Genomic DNA, 21,818 nt, shown 5'->3' on the forward strand with positions numbered 1-21,818 from the left:
TGCGGAGATGTGCTACATCATCACCTGAAATTAACAAACCTTTTAACAGTGCAAACACAAAATACTAAACAAGAATACTTTTCACTCGTTAAAACAGCACCTTACCTGCTCTCTGAACTCCTGCTCTTTCAGCTTTGAATCATTGACTAGTGTTGTCTTCTGTGCAAGCTGTGCCTGAAAGAGAAGCCACATATGGAAATCATCAAGACACTACTGAAGATATATACCATACATATATTTTTTAAATAAAATTTTCTCCTTTCAACACACACAAACACATAAGCAGTATTTCTGCTTTCAAACTCCTGTGAAACAGCATTATCTAGAGAGCGAAATCAATAAAGTCTAATATTTACCTGAAGTTCTGTTATTGTTACCTGGAACAAGACAAAAAAAAATTAGATTAAAATGTATGAAAACCACTGGGTACAGCATTGGACATGAGTTAAAACAGAAAATCACCTAGTTCTAATGCAATGTATACAGAGGATGATAAAAACTGAAATGACCAAATACAACATACACATATAAAATAATCAGTCCCATGAATAGTGTTCAATTTATTTGTATTGATAGTATAAAAAACCTTATATTTAAATTCTCTCATTTGAGATTCTGTAAGACTGTTTTCATAAATATAACTTCAAGAACCTAGTATTTCCAAGTGTTTACAAAGTGCATCTTGGAGATGAATGAAAACTGAGTAAATATGAAGCACACACCAGAAAACCCAGCTACTACTGAACAGTATTCAGAATATTCTATCTTCTTGCCTAAATCTCCTAGGTGCACTTGTAAATGTGAACATTTATATGAAAATAGCTTCAGCTTGACATATTAATGAGCTCTACAACCTGCAAATATAGCAATGTTTATGAAGCACAGAAACAATTCTAAACTGAAATTTCCATTTTTTCCAGTATTCCAACTCCAAGAAAAATAATGCTTTAGTAGTCACAGTTACAATTCAAAGTTAGGAAATTTCACATACATTTTATTTGATGTGAAAATGTTTTGGGGGTTTTTTGTTTGCATTTTTTAAGTACCACAGAAGTGGTACTTATTACTTGTTTCTTTCCACATCTCCGTAGGTTGATAAAAGCTGTAAGCTACATTAGAATTTAGTTGCAATTATCAAAATTACTCAGAAAAGCCTGATGCTTGCATACCAGCAAAATCATGGATATTTAGCTGCCTCACACCCAAAAATTCCATTTCTACCCTGCAAGCACTTTGAACCTGGCAGCTTTAACGTTATTTAAGTACATGTACAATCAAACAACCTGGTTTTCCTTTCCTGAAATATCATTTATCCTCTAAAACAAAGATATTTACAGCAAAGGAGTTCTCTCAACTGGTTTATACCCACCACAGATAGAGCAACGCTTTTGAGTTTCTCTCAAAGTCTGCTCTGGAAACTCTAAGAGTGGAGAACTGTGGACAAGGAGTTCAGGAGTTTCTTAAAGAATCCTCCTCCAGATAATAAGATTATCATCAGTGGGTGGACAAGGGTTGATTAAGAATACAGGTCTGATAGAAATAATTCTGCTTTTGATGTTATGAAAATAACACGTCATGGAATGGTTAAGTACTCTAAGTAGTGCTGTAAGCAAGTGCAAGAAGAAGGGACAAACATTAGGACAGTGAGGCAATTTGTATTGTGTGCAGTGTCAAATGAATATATTTAGTTTCCCCATTGCTACCTGTTGTCAAAATGAAAAACTTAAAAATAAGGTTAATATGAATTCTCATCAATGCCTCAACATCTCATACACAGCATAACAGTCATATTTTCATAAGGAAAAAAAAAAATCACACTAAATATGACCCACAGCGATTTCTTTTCCTTCTAAAAACATCTAGTAAAATCAACATAAAAAACATATGTAGAGGGCAAAACCCTCCACCTTAATAATCACAGCAACTGGATTTTTTAACATAACATTAAAAAGGGTAGTATAAAATACTGCTGATTCCAAAGAGTTTCATTTTTGAAGGCGTTAAAATCTTAAAGATTAGAAAATGTGCAATGTTTTAAAAAATAATACAATTAAGAGCAAACTATAGAATTTTATGGAGACGAAGCATTTCATGCCTTAAGATATAAAAATACATATTAGTTCCAGCTCACTTTCTCACTGTTCCAATGTTCCTCTTCTGCCATCCTTTCTTTGTATTCCTTTCGCAAATCTTCTAGCTGTGCCTGCAACTCATGAACTTTTGCTGTCATCTCTTCTTCACGAGCCTTCAAAATACAGGGGAAAAAAAATCAGTTACACAAATAATCATCTAACCAATCCAAACTTGAACTACAGCAGACAAAAAGCAATCAACAAAAGAGTTGTGATATAGAATGAAAGAATTCGCTTCAAATTCTGTATAAAGGCGAGTTACACCATGGGATCACTGAAAAGAGCAAGAAACAAACACTGGAGCTTAGCAAGACTTTGCAGGCCTTTGACAATTAAGATTACATAGATAGGAGTACAGTTAATTTATTTGACTATCAGAAAAAAGAGCTATTCCAATCAGGAACTAACTAAACCAGTATTTAAATATAAACCAGTAAGCATACTACTGGAGCCACCCTACTTGCTTATATGACTTTCCTTAAGGGGACATACAACGATACAGTTACTTCCTTCACTCTGGAAGTGACTAGGACTTAAATCTCTTCATCATTCACTCTCACAAAGATATTCTGAAAGCATTTTTAAGCACATTTTTGAGAAACAATGACTTCCCATTCCCTAGGGTTTGGAGGGCACTGTGCAGTGTGAAGGAAATAAGCAGTCAGAAGAATGGTAGGGAGGAAAAGAACTTCTCCTGTTTCATGACAGTGTGAAGAGCGCATTTATAGGAAAAAAATATGATGGGCTAATTCCTAGCAAGTTAATCCACCTACATGGCACTTTGCAAAAAAGGTTTTTTGGAAGCTGTCCCCTCTCTGGACTTTTTGTGAGATTAACATGGTAGGGAACTCACAAAACAGGACTTCAAAGTACACAACAGTGTCTCTGCTGCTGAACTAAACTAAAACTCTACTTCCATTCATCCTAACCACTCAGGACAGTGAGCTGCTTGCTCTGCTGTGCATAATACTTCAGATTTGAAAGATTTAGGTTGGCTTTTCTTTTACATCATTTAAAAGTTTACAGTTTCTAGACTACCGTTCACTGAAATAAATAAAAATTGCATGCACATCATTCTTAGTTATAGAAGGTAGCTGAAATCTAGAAAAGAAATCCAACTCAAAATGATGAATGACACTTCTGTAAAAGGAACCTACCCATAAGCCATTATTTTTGTAAACTTCTTAACAGATATTCTAATTTAAAATTTGAAATGGAGATCATGTGGGTTTCCAGCATGCTACAGGATCTGTATTTACAATAAGAACTTATTTTTCTATACCATATCTGGCATGATCTGAAAATCAACTCTATGCTATTTGGATTTAAACTTCAATGAAGTCCTAATTTGCTGTATCTTAATCACAAGACCTGTCTTGTATTTACATGGGAGGCAATGTGTAAAATGAGATAATATATACCTGAAGTTATGATATTTTGGTTTTAGCTCACAGACGGGCTTAAAATAAGCTATCCAGAACACAAAATTCAGAATTTTCTCTAATTCTACACTTTAGTTGAAGAAATAAGACTTAGGCCTAAAATTACAGACTATGCTAATTTACAAGTTCTTTAATTAGAGAGATTTATATTAAATCCTAGGTGATAAATGTTTTTATAGAAGATAAAAAAACATCCAGTAAAGCACAAGAAGTACCAGGGAATGACTTCACAAATAAATCATATAAAGTTTAAAAGACTGAATAATTCCTGCGCGTCTTTAAGGATAGATACTGAAATCAAGTTAGACTAATTTTAGCATCATTACTCATATTTAAAAAGCAACAGAGCTACAAAGTTGTATGAGGAAAATTCATTCTTGCAATGGAATTATCTCTGTTTTATCTTCACACCATTTATGAGAGAGATCTCTCTGCATTAATGTCTTGCTGCAAAATTTTTCTAACCTATAAGGAGCCAAGTCAGGTATAAGAGGGATAATTGGTAACTTGAGGCTACACTGACAAACCAATACATCTGCAAATGCCTGTGTTCCTGTTTCTGTTGTTTCTGTCAGATATCTCAATGGATATGAAATACACTCAATTAAATAAGTGTATCAACTTTTGAGATGCTTGCAGTACTTTTTCAGGAAAAAAGGTAATGAAGTCTCAATTTTTTTCTTCCTTCCCTAAAGTAACAGGAATAAAACATTCACACATACATTATTACCTAAAAAGGAAACATATACTCCAAAATTTAAAACATCAAACTAGAGCTTATTGTAGTTCCAGGAAACTGTCATTACCATCATCAATGAGATACAGAAATAAGTGTTCATGTCCTCCAATTGCAGAGAAGTCAAATTAGCCTAAACCTTTTTAAGATCATACCCTGAGTACAGCACACATGTTGCTGACACACACACAGACTGAATGCATCAAGAAGCAGAAAGGAATTGTACCTGCATGACTCCAAACCAGACCTACTTAGGCCTATCACGTAAAGACTTCAATGGCAACACACTGCACAGCCAAGTAAATGAAATATAAATCACCCATAAATGCAGGATCTAGACTTATGGCACAAAAAAATACCAACTGTTTTATATCATGCCATTTTTCTCAATTAGAAAACAAAAGAAAAGTACTCTAAATTTAAAACCCTATCTCCAATTCAAGCATTAAGATCTTTAATAGAGAGAATTCAGCTTTTTCCATCTAGTTGTGCAATGAAAAAAGAAGAAAGTTACTGTGAAAGGTATGTAGTCATATCACTTTTCAGAAAGATACCTCAAGGATTTCTTCATACTTTTCCACGGTCCTTTTTAGATCATCATCTTTTTCAGCAATTTTTTTATGCAACTCTGTTGTCTCTATGTGATGATTTTCTATCAATTCAGTTTCTACCTCTTGTGCTTTACCTATTAAAAAAAAAGTCAGGCGATATAAAAAAAAAGGTCAGGTGATATTAAAAGAAAAAACATTTATTTTATTAAATTATGTCACAACAGCATGAAAAGAAAAGCTAAAGACAACTGCAAAAGGAAAACTTGCCAAGAAAATTCCTTCTTCCACACTGTCAGTGTTAATTATATCCCTTGATCCTAATATGTATGAAGTTTGATGTCTGCAGTTTGAAATTGGGAGCAGTTTTATCTGATGCTGAAACTTTTCTTTAAAATTTAAGACCACAACCAATATTTATCATAGAATAATAGAATTGGCTGGGTTGGAATGGACCTCACAGATCAAGTCCAACCCTTGATCCACTCCCGCTGCAGTTCCCAGACCATGGCACTGAGTGCCACATCCAGGCTCTTTTTAAATATCTCCAGGGACGGAGAATCCACCACTTCCCAGGGCAGCCCATTCCAGTGTTTGATCACCCTCTCAGTAAAGAAATTCTTTCTAATGTCCAACCTAAACCTCCCCTGGCACAACTTGAGACCGTGCCCTCTTGTCTTGCTGAGAGTTGCCTGGGAAAAGAGACCAACCCCCCCTGGCTACACCCTCCTTTCAGGGAGTTGTAGAGAGTGATGAGGTCTCCTCTGAGCCTCCTCTTCTCCAGGCTGAACAGCCCCAGCTCCCTCAGCCTCTCCTCATAGGATCTGTGCTCGAGTCCCTTCACCAGCCTGGTTGCCCTCCTTTGGACCTGCTCCAGGACCTCGATATCCTTCCTAAACTGAGGGGCCCAGAACTGGACACAGGACTTGAGGTGTGGCCTCACCAGGGCTGAGTACAGGGGCAGAATCACTTCCTTGGACCTGCTGGCCACGCTGTTCCTGATACAGGCCAGGATGCCATTGGCCTTCTTGGCTACCTGGGCACACTGCTGGCTCATGTTCAGCTTCCTGTCAATCCAGACTCCCAGGTCCCTTTCTGCCTGGCTGCTCTCAGCCACTCTGTGCCCAGCCTGGAGCTCCCCATGGGGTTGTTGTGGCCAAAGTGCAGGACCCGGCACTTGGCCTTGTTGAACCTCATCCCGTTGGAATCAGCCCAACTCTCCAGTCTGTCCAGGTCCCTCTGCAGAGCCCTCCTGCCTTCCAGCTGATCGACACTTCCCCCCAGCTTAGTGGCATCTGCAAATTTGCTGATGATGGACTCAATCCCCTCATCTAAATCATCAATAAAGATATTAAATAGAACCGGGCCCAACACTGATCCCTGGTGACCGGCCGCCAACTGGATGCAGCACCGTTCAGCACCACTCTCTGGGCCCAGCCCTCCAGCCAGTTCTCTTGCAGAACTTAACTTGCAGAAAGTTAAGTGATTGGAACATCTATAAATCTTCAGAAATTCCTCAGGTGTACTGTTCCTCAGAACGGTTTCCTCACAAAATTCCTCAGGGGTACTGCTAGTAACTGTGGAGTCAAAAGATACTTCCTGCTCACTTTTCCAACCTCCAGCTTAAAACTGTGGTGGCAAAAGATGTACAGAGAAGCAAAGCTGAAATATACTCTACTCTAGTTATAACCACATGCTATACCCATCAGACATCTTATCCAGTTGGTATCTGTTTTCAGTGAATTATGTTTGCAAGACACAACTAAGAAAATGCAATTCCAATTCCCAGATGGATCTAAGCTTCTCTAAAGGCATTCTTCAGTGCCATATATTCAACAATAGTGTTAAAAGTTTGTCCTGCTGAAGTCAAAGTAGCATTACAATGAAAACTTACCAACGTGCTTTCACCTCAAAACCCACTTTCTTCATTTGTATATATGATAAAAGAATAGGTACCTTTGGCTATCATGGGTAACTGCTGCCATGACAGATGCAGACAAGAGCTACATCAAAGCTCCATCCTGCAGGGTAAGAAACAACAGCTACAAGGAGTGTGTTTCTACTTGTGCTACAATCAGCATTTGTTATTTTCTGAGCAAGAGGAGGTCTTTCCCCGAGTTCTCTAGGCAGTTGTAAAACACACGTTGTCTTTATCAGATAGAATCCTGGGTAAAATCTATTCCTCAAAGCATCTGAAGGTTTGGTATTCTGGCTTTTTTCTGATTACAGTTATATTAACTGTATTAACTTCACTTATTATTAACTTCACTTACTGATGGTCTCTTTTACTGCTGTTTCCAATTCTCTTTCCTTTTGAGCCAGCTGTGTATTGAACTCTCTCATTAACTGCTTTAAAGTGGAGTTGTGCTTTAACTCAATGTCTTCTTGTTCACATCTGTACAAAAATGTCAAAGAAATAGTGAGAAAATAAGACATTTAAACAAGAGTGTGAGAACAGTTTACCAAAGTAGGAGACGTGGGAATTTTTCCAAAACTATTTTCAGAATTGGAGTGGTTTTGAACTATACGAACTCCGTGGAATTCAGGGAGGCTTTTTGTTCCACTCCTGATGAATCCACCTGGAAGGTGTAGGCGTTTCATTTAAAAAACAACCCCAAACTGAACCCTTCCAAAAGATAGGGAGGTTTTGCTGAGGAAGATGAAGAAAAGGAAGTAAAGAACGTGACATGTAAAAGCAGAATTTTAAGGGAATTCCTTACTTGAGAACCCACTGGGGTGCTGAGCAGTATACCAGAAGTTTGTGCATACATTGTGCATGTGAACATTCCTTGCTATCATTTGAACATGAAGTTCTTAGTTCTAAGTTTTAATAAACTTTGTTCTCATTTAAGGAGAACATAACTATAAGTCCCGGTAATGCTCAAAATTACCATTTCTACAACAAATCAAAGGCAGTATTACTTCGCCTAAAGACAAACCACTTTTTCAACTGGCAACTCAAATTGTGGTTTATGCATTCATGAAGTTTTACTTCCAAGTAAATCTTTTCTTGCTGTTTCTTTAAGTCTATTTAGCATAATTACAGAAACATACCAGTCACTATTTAATTGTTACAAACTGAGCTTGAAAAAAAAATATTTTTGAGGTTTCAAGGAAGTTGAGGGTAAAGGAAAGAAATGGTAACAAGACCAGAAACAAAGAACTTACCTTATTTTCTGCTCCATTTCTTCTAAGGACTCCTTCTTTACTATCTCAAGTTCCTGCTGATGTTCTTTTCGCAGAGTACGTAAGTCTTTTTGAAGATTATTTACTTCTTTACGTAGTTTCTGTTTCTCCCTTTCACTCTCTTCCAATTTAGTCTGCAAGTCCTTCTGCTGGTTCTGTGTATCACCTAGTAACTTCTGCAGCTCCAAAACAGATTTAGCCTTTTCCTCAGCATTTTCCCCAAGAGTTTCCAGACCATCATTTCTTTCAACTGATTGTTGTTGTGAACTTTTTAGCTTTTCTTCGTACCTCAAACTCACACCTTCCCTCTCAATCTTACGCACTTCATTTTCCCTCGCTAGATGATTTTCCAACTCCTTTATCTTCTGTTCTAAAGATTGACTGACTGCTTCCTTTTCCTCCAATTTTTTTTGTAAATCACCAATTATGTTCTCCAGATCAAGATGTTTTTGTTCTCTAACTTTTAGTTCTTCCCTGTTGCTTGCTAAATCACCACTGCAAAGTGAATGCTCATCTGCTAATAATGAGTATTTTTTGGTTTGCTCCTCAAGTTCTTTCCTGAGGCTTTCAGTCCTACTCTGCTCCTCCTGATGGCTTTTCTCCACACATCCTAGTTTTTTAAGAAGTTCTTCCTGTTTGTTTTGCAGTTCTAGATGAAAGTCATTACTTTCTCGCTGTTCCTTTTCATACTTCTGCAACAATTCATCTTTTTCAGTTAAACTCTTCTGTAACATGTGCACTTTCTCTTCATATGTCTGTTTGACACTCTCAAGTATGTTATTTTTTTCTTGTTCTACAGCAGCTTTTACACTCTCTACTTTCTGCAGCATTTCTAATTCTGTGGAATCTCTTGTTGACTTAATTTTTTCCTCTAAGGACTCAATTTTGGCCTCTCTCTCCTGCACTTTTTGTTCCAAGTCTCTGAACTGATTTTCTCTATCTTGCTTAAGCTGCTGTTCCTTTTCTTTCATCTCAGACATCAACTGCTTTCTAAAAGAAACAATTTTTTGTTCTGCCTTCTTTTTCAGATCAGCCAGCTTAGTGTTGTTCTCTGCATTCAGCCTCTCTTCTAATTCTTTCAGTTCATCCTCTTTGCTTTTAAGTATCTTTGATTTCATTTGACCAAATTCTCTCTCCTTTGCTTCTAATTCAGCTTTCAGTAAACCTATTTGCTTCTCAAGATTAAGCACTTTTTCTTCAGCCTCCTTAAATCTATTGTCCTTTTCAAAAGCTACTTTCTCTGCCTCCTGGAGTTGCCAAGCTATCTCTTTTTGCTCCGTGTCTTTTTGTTCATTATACTTTTTAAGTTCCTCCATCAAGGAAACATTTTCTGAAGTTTTCTGAGCAATGTGTTCTTCTAGTTCAGCAATTCTTGCTTCTTTGTTATTTAACATTGCGGTTAACTCACTTTCTTGCTTTTCCCTCCTGTTTTGCTTTTGTTCCAATTCACTTTTTAAAGTATCAAGATTCTTGCTTTGTGTAGCCAGCTGCTCCCTCAGTTTATTTAGTTCTTCGTCTTTTTTAATGGCTTCAGCATTGCTTAATTCAAGTTTGCTCTGCAAATCTTTAATAGTATCATGATTTTGCGTAAACCTGGTTTGTGCTTTCAACTTCCACTCTGACAGCTTGGCTGTACAATGATCTACTTGCTCAAGAGCTGATGCTTTCTCTTGACTCAGCATCTCAGCTCTGGATGACAACTCCTGTATCTGATTTAACAACTGCAACTGATCCTCTTGATGTTGCTTACTTAACAGAGAAATGGCTCCTTCCTTCTCTGTAGTCAAGCTTTCAAGTCTAACATTAAGGTCATTAATTGTTTGGTTGAGAGCAGAGATCTCAGATTCTTTTTCCTTCAGTTCCTCCCTCATTGCAGTGACAGCATTGATATTTTCAGATAACTCTTTCTTTAGCTGTGTAATGCAAGTTTCTTTTTCTGATGCTGCTTGCTGCTGATGCCCTCCTTCTTTTTGCAGTTGTTCCTTTTCTGTTACAAGTCCTTCAATGTCAGCTTTCATGGACACGATCAAATCTTCCTTCTCTTGTAGTTGCTGCATTGACTTTTGCAAAGAAGTACTTGCAGCAAAGTGATGCTCTGTTACTTCTCTAAGTTGGGCTTCTAGTTCAGGAATTTTATGTGTTTTAATTAATATTGCTTCTTTAACTTTCACAGCTCGGTTTTCACAATCTGCAATTTTGCATGTTACTACACTAATTTTTTCATTAAATTTTTCAATTAATTCATTGCTTTTTGTTTGCAACAAAGCCTCCACATTCTTACAACAAGCATCTAACTGGGCTGCAAGTTCTCCTGACCACTTCTTAAACTCAGTTTCTTTTAGCTGAATTGCCTCTATTTTTTTCTCATAGTTTTCATGATCTTTATACTGAGAAGACTGTATGGTTTGGAATTTCTCTTCAAGTGTTCTCAGTGTGTCAGTGAGCTCGGCAATTTTGGCTTTGTCCTTTTCTTCAACTGATTTCTGTTTGCTGAGTTCTTCTTGAAGCTCTGACTGCTCCTTCAGGGCCTGATTAAGATCACCTTCCATTTTATTCAACTGTGTTTTCAGGTGACTTTCCTTATCAGACAAATCACTCACCTTAGCCACCGACTCTTTCAGCTGTTCTTCCAACTCCTTCAGGGACTCCTCTCTTTTCACCTGTTCTTCCTTCAGTCGGGTAATTTCTGTTCTGGAGCCCTCCTTCTCAGCACTAAAGGTGGCAAGTTTCTGTTTCAGGTCTCCAACTTCCTGCTCTTTCTCTTGAAGTTCCATTTCATGTTTTTCTTGGAGCTCTTCAACCTGCCGATTGAGTTTCTTTTCCCAGCTCTGGCTAACTTCTTCCAACTCCCTCCTATGAGCTTCAGCAAGGCTTTCTAGTTGCTCTTTCTGATTAGATTCCAGCTTTGACACAGCATCATTGATTCCAGCTGAGCTGGCATGTGCCATTTCCAGTATTTTAGCATTGAATTCACACTCTTTCTGACTGAACTCCAACTGCTTGTTTTCAAGCTCTTTTTTTAGTTTAACTTCCTGCTCAGCAAGCTTCTTTTTGAAAGCTTCCTGCATATCTTTTGATTTCTGTTTAATTTTCTCCATTTTGTTCTCCTGACGTTTCAGTTTACTTTCATATTCTCCTTGTAAAGCACTTATTCTTTCCTCTGCAGCTATAAGTTTCTGTTCAAGCTCTTCCACCTGTTTGTTCTGTAACTTTTTCATGTTTTCTATTTCATTTTCTTTTTCAGTTAGATTTTTCTTTGTCTTATCAGCTTCTTTTTGGAGATCCTTCAATTGACACTCAAACTGTTCTGTAAGAGAGGTTACTTTTTGTGTATTTTCATCCCTTTGCTCTTGCAAATTCTGCTTCAGCTCATGTACCTGAGAGATGTATGCCTCTAACTCATGCCTGACTTCATTCAGCTGGGATTCAGTTCTTTCTAGCTGATCACCAAGTTGCAATTTTTCACCTTCAAGATCTGACAGCTTTTGCTGCAGCTTTGCTAATTCCTCTTCATAAATCTTTGCCTGTTCTTTAGAAGTATTCTGTTGAGACTCCGAAAGCTCCTCTACCTTTGCAGACATTTGGACAAGTTTAGCTTCCGTTCTTTCTGCAGATTCCTTTAGCTTCTGTTCATGTGCTTTTAGTTCCTCCAGACATCTGTCTTTCTCCTCCAGTGATTGCTTGAGTTTGTTGAGTTCCTCTTTGAGTACCTTCTCAACATCTTGAATAGATACTTCACGCTCTCTTAACATTATTTCAGTCTCTTCATTGTGCCGTTTCCTCTCTTCTTCCAACTTTCCTTCCAATTCTTGCTTTGCTTCACACACTTTACTTTTCAATTCTGATAGCTCTTGTTCTAAATTATGACGTATTTTTAATGCTTCTGATAGCTCAGAAGAGAGTGCTTCTAATTCTGTTTGCTTCACATCAAGTTTTTCTAGTGTTTTTTCATTCATCTCTTCTATGTGTGCACGGAAAACTGCTTCTTTCTCTTTAAGAATTGTATCTCTCTCTTGTTCTTCTTTCTCCCTCATTTTTTCTATTTCCATTACTTGCTGTTGCTTTAAGATTTCAAGTTTTTCTGTCCAAAGCTTTTCCTGCTGCTGCTTCACATTCTCCAACTCCTTCTTGTGTTTTTCAACTATATCACTGATTTCCTTATTGTGCTGCTTTTTTTCAAACTCCATCAAAGTATTTAATTCCTCTGATTGTTTTCTGTCATCTTGTGAGTACATTGCAAGGGAGCTTTCTAGTTCCAGAATTCTCTGTTAGAGAACACAGTTTAAAAAAAAACAAATAGTCAAAAGGTAACAAGTTGATTAAATTTTTTTAAATCTCACCAAGTTCATGTAACTACACATCACTTTTTCCATTATTTTTAGTTCATTTCAACCTTTATAAATGTCTTCAACTCACATCTAGTTTGTTTCTCAGCTTTGCTTCCATCATACTTACTCATTATGTTTCACATAGATACAATAATAACTTGTTAAAAGAATTAATTAAAGCAAAATAATTCTCAGTATTTTTTTAACTAAACTGAAGTACCAATACATAGAATGAAAGACATCAGGAGTCTATGGGACTATTACAGAGCTTTGAACATTTCTACTAATTTATCTTAATTTTCACTTCTCATGGAAATGCTACTGTAAAATTAAAGTGCAAAACTTCTAAACAAGTATTTGAGAGTGGTAGAATAACATACCACACTCAATAAAATCTTATTGAGTAATAAATAATTAGCAGGTAATAAAATCTTATCCCTTACATAAAGCAAAGCACATTTTAAAAATTTAAGCAAATTTTTTAGACAAGTATCCTTGTGTTTGTATGACAGCAGTACTCAGCAATTAAGGAGTTTCAAGTTTAACTCTCCAGTATAACATACATACAAATTATGTAGATGGATATAACTTAATATCCCATGCCATGATAGAAAGTGAATGCTTTTCTGTATTTTGACATCTAATCTTATAAAAATCAGAGCATGCAGTATTCCATGGCAATACATTAAATTTCTGTCACTACAAGAAGCACAGTGAGATCAGAACAACTCAAACAGTATTTGTAAATTTGTTACAGTTGAACATATACTGAGAGGAATTTTTGTAAACTTTTACTCCTTTAGAAATCTTACTCACAGTTCTAAAAGTCTCTACTTCTTGGTGCATCTGCTGAACTTTCTTGTCACACTCTGCCTGTATTGCTTTCTTCTGCAGTTCCAGTTCTTCTAAGGCTAGGGATTCTTGCTGCTCTTGCTCTTTAAGGGTTTTTAAACACTCATTCTGATTCTTCTCCTGCATCAAAAATTATCATTAAAACAGTAAACTATAAATATAGTCACCACACCTTCAAAACCTGTGTAATAGGATATTTACAGGCCAGTTAATACAAGTCATACACTCATCACTTGTATTTTCTCTACACACACAAAATTTATATTTCATCAGTGAAAAAAAATTTTTTTCTCAATCACTTCCCTTTTCTCTTCTTGGGAACCATTTGTCTTCTAATTCTCTTTGTACAAAAACCATAATGCAGTCATCCGTCCACAATTTGGATTTTTTTACCACGATTGAGAGCAATCCCTTAGAGGAATATAAGTCTGTTCTCGCTTGATTCTACTGGTGATGTATTTTCAAGCTTGTATTCCTTATAACTGAAAAAATACCCTGAGAAACAGGTAGAAAAATAATGGCAGGAAGGGACTGTTTAAAGTCCCTCAAGTCCTAGTCACTAACAACCACAGAGGCACAAAAGAAACTCTGCAATTTGTTACATAAAATTACATGATGATCCAAAGTGTGATAACAGCTCACAAAACAAAGGTCAAAGAATATCAGCCTGACCTAGAGGAAAACTCTAAGATCAAATATTATGAACAATTAACTCTGTTCATGTAACACATGACAACCAGACATAATGATACCAAAACTTTTCAAAAGAACAGCTTCATTCACTGTACTTACTCCAGCTGCTGTAAAAAAAAAAATCAAGTGTAACAAAAGCTAGACTGGAGTTTTCAAAAAAAGAAGTCTTTCCCATAAGATGGAACTGTTAGTGAGCTCTCTGAGAGCAATTAACTATCATTATTCAGTCTGCAACACTGCAACTGCTTTCCTTTCTCTCCTGTTATTGAAGTCCCTGAGCTCTTTGACTTTCAGAGGACACTAAATGTCCTTGAGTGCAGAAGGACTCCAACTCCAGAATATGGACAGATTAAGATTTCTAGTCCCACCTCACACTTAGAGAAATGTCTTTCAACATACTTGAGGAATACTTACAAGAGCTGCCTTCATCTTCTCCTGGAACGCCTTTTCTTGGGCCTGTAATCTCTCACTTAGCTCCTGATCTTTGGTAGCCATTTCTTTTTTATGGAATTTTTCTAGCTCAGAAACACGCTCCTCTGAAGACTTCTATAAATCAAAGTCAGAAAAAACTAATTTCAAATTATTAAATAACATAAAAACCCCAAAACTTTGTATTCCATCTTAGTAAGAAAACCAGTACAATAGATAGAGGAAACCATCTCTTTGTTTCCTCTGAATAATTAACAATCACTTGGAGTGCTTCAGATTAAGTCCCAACAGTTCCTATTTTCAAACTTGCAGTTTGCACTATCAGGTGAAGCAAATTCTAGCAGCTATTAAATAGCAAACTTATAGGCAACAAGTTCTTAAATACCTACACATATTGGGATAGGCTAATAATTACAAGCACTAAATATTAAAACCCAAAATCCTGATAGAGATGTGTGAGCTGACTGCTATTAACAGCTTCTTCTCAACTCCCTTTAAATTCTCAAGTGTACTTTCAGTAAAGATACTTTTTTAAATACTGTAAAAAAAACCATTACTATTCATTTTCACCTGCCTCTAACATGCTGATATTAAATATTAGAGAAAAAAAATCTATATGGGGAGTTCTCTAGTTTTTTCTTCAGTAAATCAGTAGTACCAGAAATTATTTCTTTAAATAATTTATCAAATAGCAAAAAATACACATATAGAAGAAGTTCTGATATATTAATGTATTTTACAGCTATAGTTTAATCACAATTGAAATATTAGATTAAAGGCCAGTAACAAAGTTTCAGCTTTTACCTTCATAATCTCAACCACCTCTTGTTTCACTCTGGTTAACTCCCGTTGAAGGTTTACCCTCTCTTCCTCACTTGCCTTTTCTACTGCTTTAATTTTTTCATCCATTTCTGCCTGCAATTTTTTCCGGGCTTCCTCTGTTTTTTGGGCAATACTCAGAGCCTTCTCAAGCTCTTCAAAAGCTGCAAGTAATAAAAAAAAAGTATATCATAGTCAAGAAACATTTATGTCTTTTGATAGAACAGAGTTCTTAGTAACTGTAAGTTACAGAAGTAACAGAAGAGAACTGAGGAATCCACTAAGAATTCACATGGGTTCATAAACTAGAAAGAGAAATTAAATACCCGTGAATGTCTTCCAATACATCCTCTAGCTTCTATTTCTTTCCCTAAAATCATGTAAAATATATAAACCATATAAATAAACTATGACTCCTCTCTTCTGGGTGTGGTGAGTAGTTTGAAGGGGAAAAAACCTGCACAAGGAACAAGTTTTTCTTCCACTAAAACAAGCAGATGGAAGCATAAACCAGGAATGACTGTTATGCAACTCAGTTTTTAATGAACCATGAGAGTTCTTCCTGAAGAGAACACAGAAGCATAATACAGGCACTTTATTTACTTGGGAGTTGTTAATTTCAAACCCTATAACTTAGACAATCTTCCTAAACTGTGGGTTTGCAGAAGTCCATACAGATGACTTTGTTAATGTCATTATTTCACTATTCAGTTTTAATGTAAGCTACTACCAATGCAATTCAGAGATACTAAAAAAGTGCTTGTGTTACGAAACACTGTCCTGTGCTTCCAAACTTCACAAATAAAACATTTAAAAAAAAAAATTAAGATTTGCTCTCAGAAAACTCGAATACCTATAATATGTCTCAACAGAACACTGAAGTGATGGTATTGAAATTTATCTATATTGCATAAAATACTTAAGTGAGATGCATTTTAATTTACAAATTGGAAGAACTCCACAGCTTCTCCCCATGCTAAGGAGAAATATTCTAACATACTTTATTCACTTCATAGATGATGGCATAAGTGACAGCAAACTCAGAGAAGCACTTGGAGGTACTGGTGGATGAAAAGCTGGATGTGAGCTGGCAATGTGCACTCACAACCCAGAAATCCAACTGTATCCTGGGCTGCATCAAAAGAAGCATGGCTAAGAGGTCAAAGGAGGTGATTCTCCCCCTCCATTCTGCTTTCATGAGGCTCCACCTGGGGTACTGTGTCCAGTTCAGGAGCCCTCACTACAGGAAAAACATGATCATTTTGGAGCATGTCCAAAGGAGGGCCTGCAAAAACAATTAAGAGGGCTGGAGCACCCTACTATGAGGAAAGGCTGAGAAAATTGGGGTTGTTAGCTCAGAGAAAGCTCCAGGTAAACCTTACCGCTGCTTTTCAATACTTAAAGGGGGTATATAAGTAAGATTGGGATAAACATTTTAGCAGGGTCTGTTGCAATATGACAGGGCTAAAGGTTTAATATCAATCAGTGATTGAGCAGTGAGTAATAAATTCTATTCCACATCTTCTGATAGCATTAAAATCTGAAGCTTTTAACCACAATTTATACTTGTAAGGCACTGCAGCAAGTATGTTTCCAAGTAACATAATTTCATAAAATCATATGCACCCAAATTCTTAACTTTTCCAGAATTTTGTTCTGTTTTCTGAGGAAGTCTCTCTGACTGCTTACAGCAACAGTCATGTTTTAGGTCTAAGCAGGGTTTCTATTGACCCTGGCAATAGTAAGCACATTAGAAGTACCCTCTTTTTCCCTCTTAGTTGCACTTAAATAACAGATACTAAAACTCATTACAAAAAAAATATGAGCATTGGAGATTATTTCAAACAGTCTAAAACATAGTGCAAGCTTACACAAGGCTTATTAGCTCCTTACTTTCCAAGCACAGTTCTTCATAGTCCCCATCAAAGCAATTGCAACCCTTGGCATATCTTGCTTATGAACACAGCATGTGCAAGTGTGTTCAAAGGATGGCACCAATTGCCTCGATGCTCCATCCCAGCCCTAAGCACACACAGCCAGCAAAATTGGCAAAGTCCTTCAGTGTTAGAGTATCATAGTTTAAAAAAAAAATCACACAAAACAAAAACCCACACAAAAAAACCCCAACACCTCTACAGACCTTTACAAAGTATAGCTTGAAAATAAAGCCTGCAAGTAAAAAATTATTTTCCCATACACATTTTGATTCTTGTTTGGAGCAACGTGTACTTTACTTTCACCTGACAAACCTGTTACATCTGCAAAAGGAAAAAGAATGCATATGCCATATCCCATAAATTTTCCAAGGAGAAGATCCAGGTTCACACTGGGATTGCCTAGGGATAGGTAACAGCTGAGCAACATGCCATACAACAGCTGCACCACTGTACTCACAAGCAGGCTGCTAATACAAAAGCTAGACATGGATAAAATGCCAAGGGGGTATGTAAGCACAAAGAAGCAACACTTCACAGAAACACACTTAGCTCTCTAAAAGTTAAATTATATGCATCTCAGGCACTTTCAGCACTTAAGCAAAATAGAACATTTTTATTCTAAGTAGTTAATTCTACTGTAGTATGACACCACTGAGTTTCAAGCCAGCAGACGGCTAACCTACCACCAAGTAGATAGAACACAATCTAAATTATTATTTTTAATCTGCGAAGGATTTAATTCTACTGTGGATAAAAGCCTGGAATGAAAGCCTGTATTTTTACCCAAAAACATCTTTTCTGATTGCAAGGAGTAAGGGCACGACCTGTGCTTTTCCCTAACCAGCAGAGCTGCTGAGGAAAGACCTTTTAACCAAGGTACTGGTTAAGTAAAGTCTCACAAAGGCACAGCAGCAAATCAGAAACAGTAGCAATCACACCAACAGTCTCTGGTGAACCTTGCAAAATCCCATTCATATGGCCAAACCAGACAAACCAGAAACCCTCCCGTGCAGTATATAAATTACACAAAAAGAACCTGAGCAGAGTCTAGGAAGGGCAAGGTTGCAAAACTGATTTTTGTAAAACATGTGCTTCAGCACTGACTGCTTTACACACTCTACTCCGAAATGCCAGTCTTGGTTCCTTTCACCTTGCATCTCCTACCAAGTGTAACAACACCAGCCCAAACAGCAGACTTCTTGCTTGCTTTCCAGTGCTGTAGAGGTTTTATCTTGACCTACATTGCCATCTACTGCTGAAAACTGAAGAAAGCACTGAACAGGATGGTGAACGAGGGATCCACATTTTCCAACTGAAGGCTGAGAGGAAGCATCTTGTCAGAAGTTTGAGAAATGAAGGTTGAACTAATTTCCTACAGTTGACTCGTGCATCTAGGCAGGATTTTAAATGCACAGTCTAAGCTCTTTCTTTCTCTGTAGAAAGGTGCAAGAGCATACGTTAATTAGGCTTGCAAAAGAAATGACACCTACAAAGAATGGCAAAGCTAAAAAATTTGCTCTCTAGAGACCTTTTTCTTGTCAGTAAATCAATAATCTGCATCCTGAGAAGTCAGAAAGGACTCATGCCAAGTAGCCTCAGTAAAAACAAACCACAGTTCACCAGTAAATGTGCAAATACTATAAATACCTTTGTTGAAATAAAATGTGAATTATCTGTGCACACTGCAAAGCAATTAAAAAAAAAACCAACACAAAACAGGTGCAGTTACTTAAAAGTAAAAGTGCCTGAGAAGCACAGAATTTACTTTTTAGAGCCCAGTTCAAGCACCCAATGTGTGATGTAAGAAAAAAGAGCCCTTACCCCAGTCCTGTTCATACAAGGCTTGGGAAAGGCACCATGATTCACTTATTGGCATGTGTGGATGCACAAAAACAAGATGCTATGTGAGATTTCAACATAATGTATCTCTAAGTACAAAAAAATGAACTTCAACTGGGGAGACTAAGTTACAGCTTACACAGCACACACAAAATAAGCACACACATATTTTCACTATTTCGGTACACAGAAATGCATTATAGAAATCAAACACTGGAGCACTTCAGTGAAGTCACTGGATTACAAAAAAAAGAAGCCAGACATGTAACTCTGGGCAGCTTAAAAACAAGAAGTTGAAAAATCTACCACTTTTTAGCCTATAATATAGCACTATGAAAGTAAATTCCAAGATTATTAAGCTGATACTTATTTTGCCATAATATAAACAGAATTAACATTTCTATAAATAAATTATTCCATTAAGTAAATAATTCACTGAATCATGATACAGAAAAAAGAGAAGTCTAGAATTTAAAATCATCTCACATTAATTATCCAAGAAACAGAACTTCCAACATGTTGACTTCAAATTCATCAACCTACCAACTTCTTTAAACTGCTACAACTCAAAGGTGCTGACCTAGAAGTAATTTCAGACTCTCTCAGTATTGATGGTTGTTTCCTCAAATGCCTGAACAACTTAATTATGCTGTACTGCACTGCACTTCCCCTCTACATTACAACATTGTTGGAATGTATAAAGCCAAGGAAGTAACAGGAAAACCTAATAAAGGTCACTTTACAATTTTGCCAGTCTTGTAAGTAATATTAACCAATTTTCCAGTGGTTCCAATATTTATATATGCCAATATTTATATATTAACAGACTACAAAAATACATGCACTTAAGTGGATGCTTATGCACCACAGAAGTTATCAGAAGTTCTTTAAAATTTTATTTAAAAGAGACCCTATTTAACACACCCCCTAGAGCAGTGCAGTGTACTCATCACATTATTCATAAGTGAAATTACTTCTCACTACAATAGCTGATTTTTCTAGGCACCCAGAGCATCATGTCTAACCCATTTTCAGCTTCTTTCTACTGTAACCTGAGGATATTATGGTATTAATCAGAGCACATGGACAGTAGTTCATAAGATGTTTCTACTGCTAAAAAAATGCTGTTTAAAACAACTACGACAATAACTTTGTGCCTACAGAAGTATTAAATATTCTTTGTTTTTTTGGCTTTTAAATCATAATGAAAAGCTTTCTAGTCTCCAAGAACTGATGAAAATCTAACTTTAGCAGGACTGACTTACTTCTGAAATAAGAATTTCCAGAGCTAAAAAGACATCAAACCTGCAAGGGTAGGAGAGGAGGACACCTTCATAAAATTTTTGTTGCTTTCACAAGATGGACATTCAAGCTCCTTTTCTGTATTTTAGCAGAACAATCTACCCAAACTAATCTTTAACTTTCAAAATTCTGATGTAAATAGACATAGATTTGGCCAAAAGAATTAACTCCTTCAGATGCCCATGAGAGCAAACTAAGTTCTTCTAAAAGAATTTTGATAGAAAAGTGCAAAACAATTTCACTGTTTTCACCTTTAAATTAGTTTAAAGCTAAAGGAGAACTGCACACACACACAATTAATGTTACCTAATTTTCATCAAAAGCAAACTACAGTGTGTAATAGTTACATAACCACTAGTTTCCAAGCCTGAAGCTAAAGGAATCATCACTGCTGTTTCACTAAAAATAAATTGTAGTGGAAGCACTTCTAATTAAAGAAAGAAAAAGCTTATTATGAATTTAACACATACTCATGTTTCTACCTCTTGCCAAGCTCTTACACACTGCTATGTCTTCCATGTAAAATATTCATTGCAATATAATGATAGTTTATAGCCTCCCTCCTGAAGTTATACCAGCACCCAGCTCTTCTAACCTGGTCTCCTACAAGTGGGAAAGTACAGCTGCCCTTCAGCAGTTACCTTCCTAACTCCCATGGAATTGGTAAGACTAGTCAAAAACACCCCTTAACTTTGCTGACCAGAAGCACGATTAGTAATGTTGCTAACAGAGGTGATAAGTAGAACGTTAGGAAAAAGAGGATCTGTTACTATCCATTCCAAACAACGAATGTAAAATTGCAAATAGACCACACTGAGGCTCTAATGTTTACATGTGAAATGTACTAATCTCCAGAATTTCTTACCAGCTCTTTCAGATTTCTCTTTCTGTTCTTTTAATTCCTCGCCTTTTGTAGTTACTTGCTTGATCCGAGCACGCAGCTGGGCTATCTCCTCCTCCTTCATTTCCAGTGTTTCATGCATTTGTCGCTTTGTCTCTGCAATGACCATGCCCTATGGAAAAGGCCCTTGTGATAAAAAGCTAGCAAATAAATAAAACATACAGCTAGAACAATTTCAAGCCAGGACACAATCCTTGTCAAGGAATAAACTTTAGTCTGTTAGTACAAGACCAGAGATGATGGTATTTTTCAATGTAGAAAATGCTAACAATAAGGTAGCCAGATTATGGATTATTTTGAAGAGCAGTTAAAATTTATCTAGTGGTGAAAAGAACTCCTCCAGGAACTAAGGACCATCAGAAAACTTCCTCTTTTGACACAGTATTTTACTTTGAAATATGCATTATTTAAACAAACCAAAACTAAGAACAGTGTGCACACTCCTCTGAGAACATGCACACATAATGAGTGCGTTAATCATTTCCTCCAAGTACCAAGACTACAACCAAAAAAAAAAAAAAAAAAAAAGACCAGCCAAAAACCAAAACCAAAACCTGTAAGGAACAAAAAACCAAGGAACTCTTCATAGTCCTAAGAAACTACAGTTACTTTTACTTCATTGGTCATTTTTTAAAATTAATTTACTTTGTATGTTATTTTCATCATTGATTTAT

General features: G+C 36.5%; 1 protein-coding gene across 8 annotated transcripts in view; it reads right to left on the reverse strand.

The window, feature by feature from the left end:
* Nucleotides 1-21,818, reverse strand: part of GOLGA4 (golgin A4) — a 66,316-nt gene that overhangs the window by 11,918 nt on the left and 32,580 nt on the right. For all 8 annotated transcript variants that reach the window (XR_011724313.1, XR_011724314.1, XM_071736105.1 and 5 more), the window contains 10 exons: nucleotides 21,109-21,256; nucleotides 15,151-15,329; nucleotides 14,332-14,463; nucleotides 13,189-13,344; nucleotides 8,027-12,309; nucleotides 7,132-7,253; nucleotides 4,865-4,995; nucleotides 2,132-2,245; nucleotides 357-377; nucleotides 106-174 (listed from right to left, as the gene is read on the reverse strand). Coding sequence is in view for 6 of the 8 variants with exons in the window: in XM_071736105.1 (XP_071592206.1) it covers nucleotides 106-174; nucleotides 357-377; nucleotides 2,132-2,245; nucleotides 4,865-4,995; nucleotides 7,132-7,253; nucleotides 8,027-12,309; nucleotides 13,189-13,344; nucleotides 14,332-14,463; nucleotides 15,151-15,329; nucleotides 21,109-21,256 (5,355 nt within the window). In the remaining 2 variants the exon portion in view is untranslated. The remainder of the gene's footprint in view (nucleotides 1-105; nucleotides 175-356; nucleotides 378-2,131; nucleotides 2,246-4,864; nucleotides 4,996-7,131; nucleotides 7,254-8,026; nucleotides 12,310-13,188; nucleotides 13,345-14,331; nucleotides 14,464-15,150; nucleotides 15,330-21,108; nucleotides 21,257-21,818) is intronic.

The sequence above is a fragment of the Heliangelus exortis genome, chromosome 2, assembly GCF_036169615.1.
Source record: "Heliangelus exortis chromosome 2, bHelExo1.hap1, whole genome shotgun sequence".
Lineage (NCBI taxonomy): Eukaryota > Metazoa > Chordata > Aves > Apodiformes > Trochilidae > Heliangelus > Heliangelus exortis.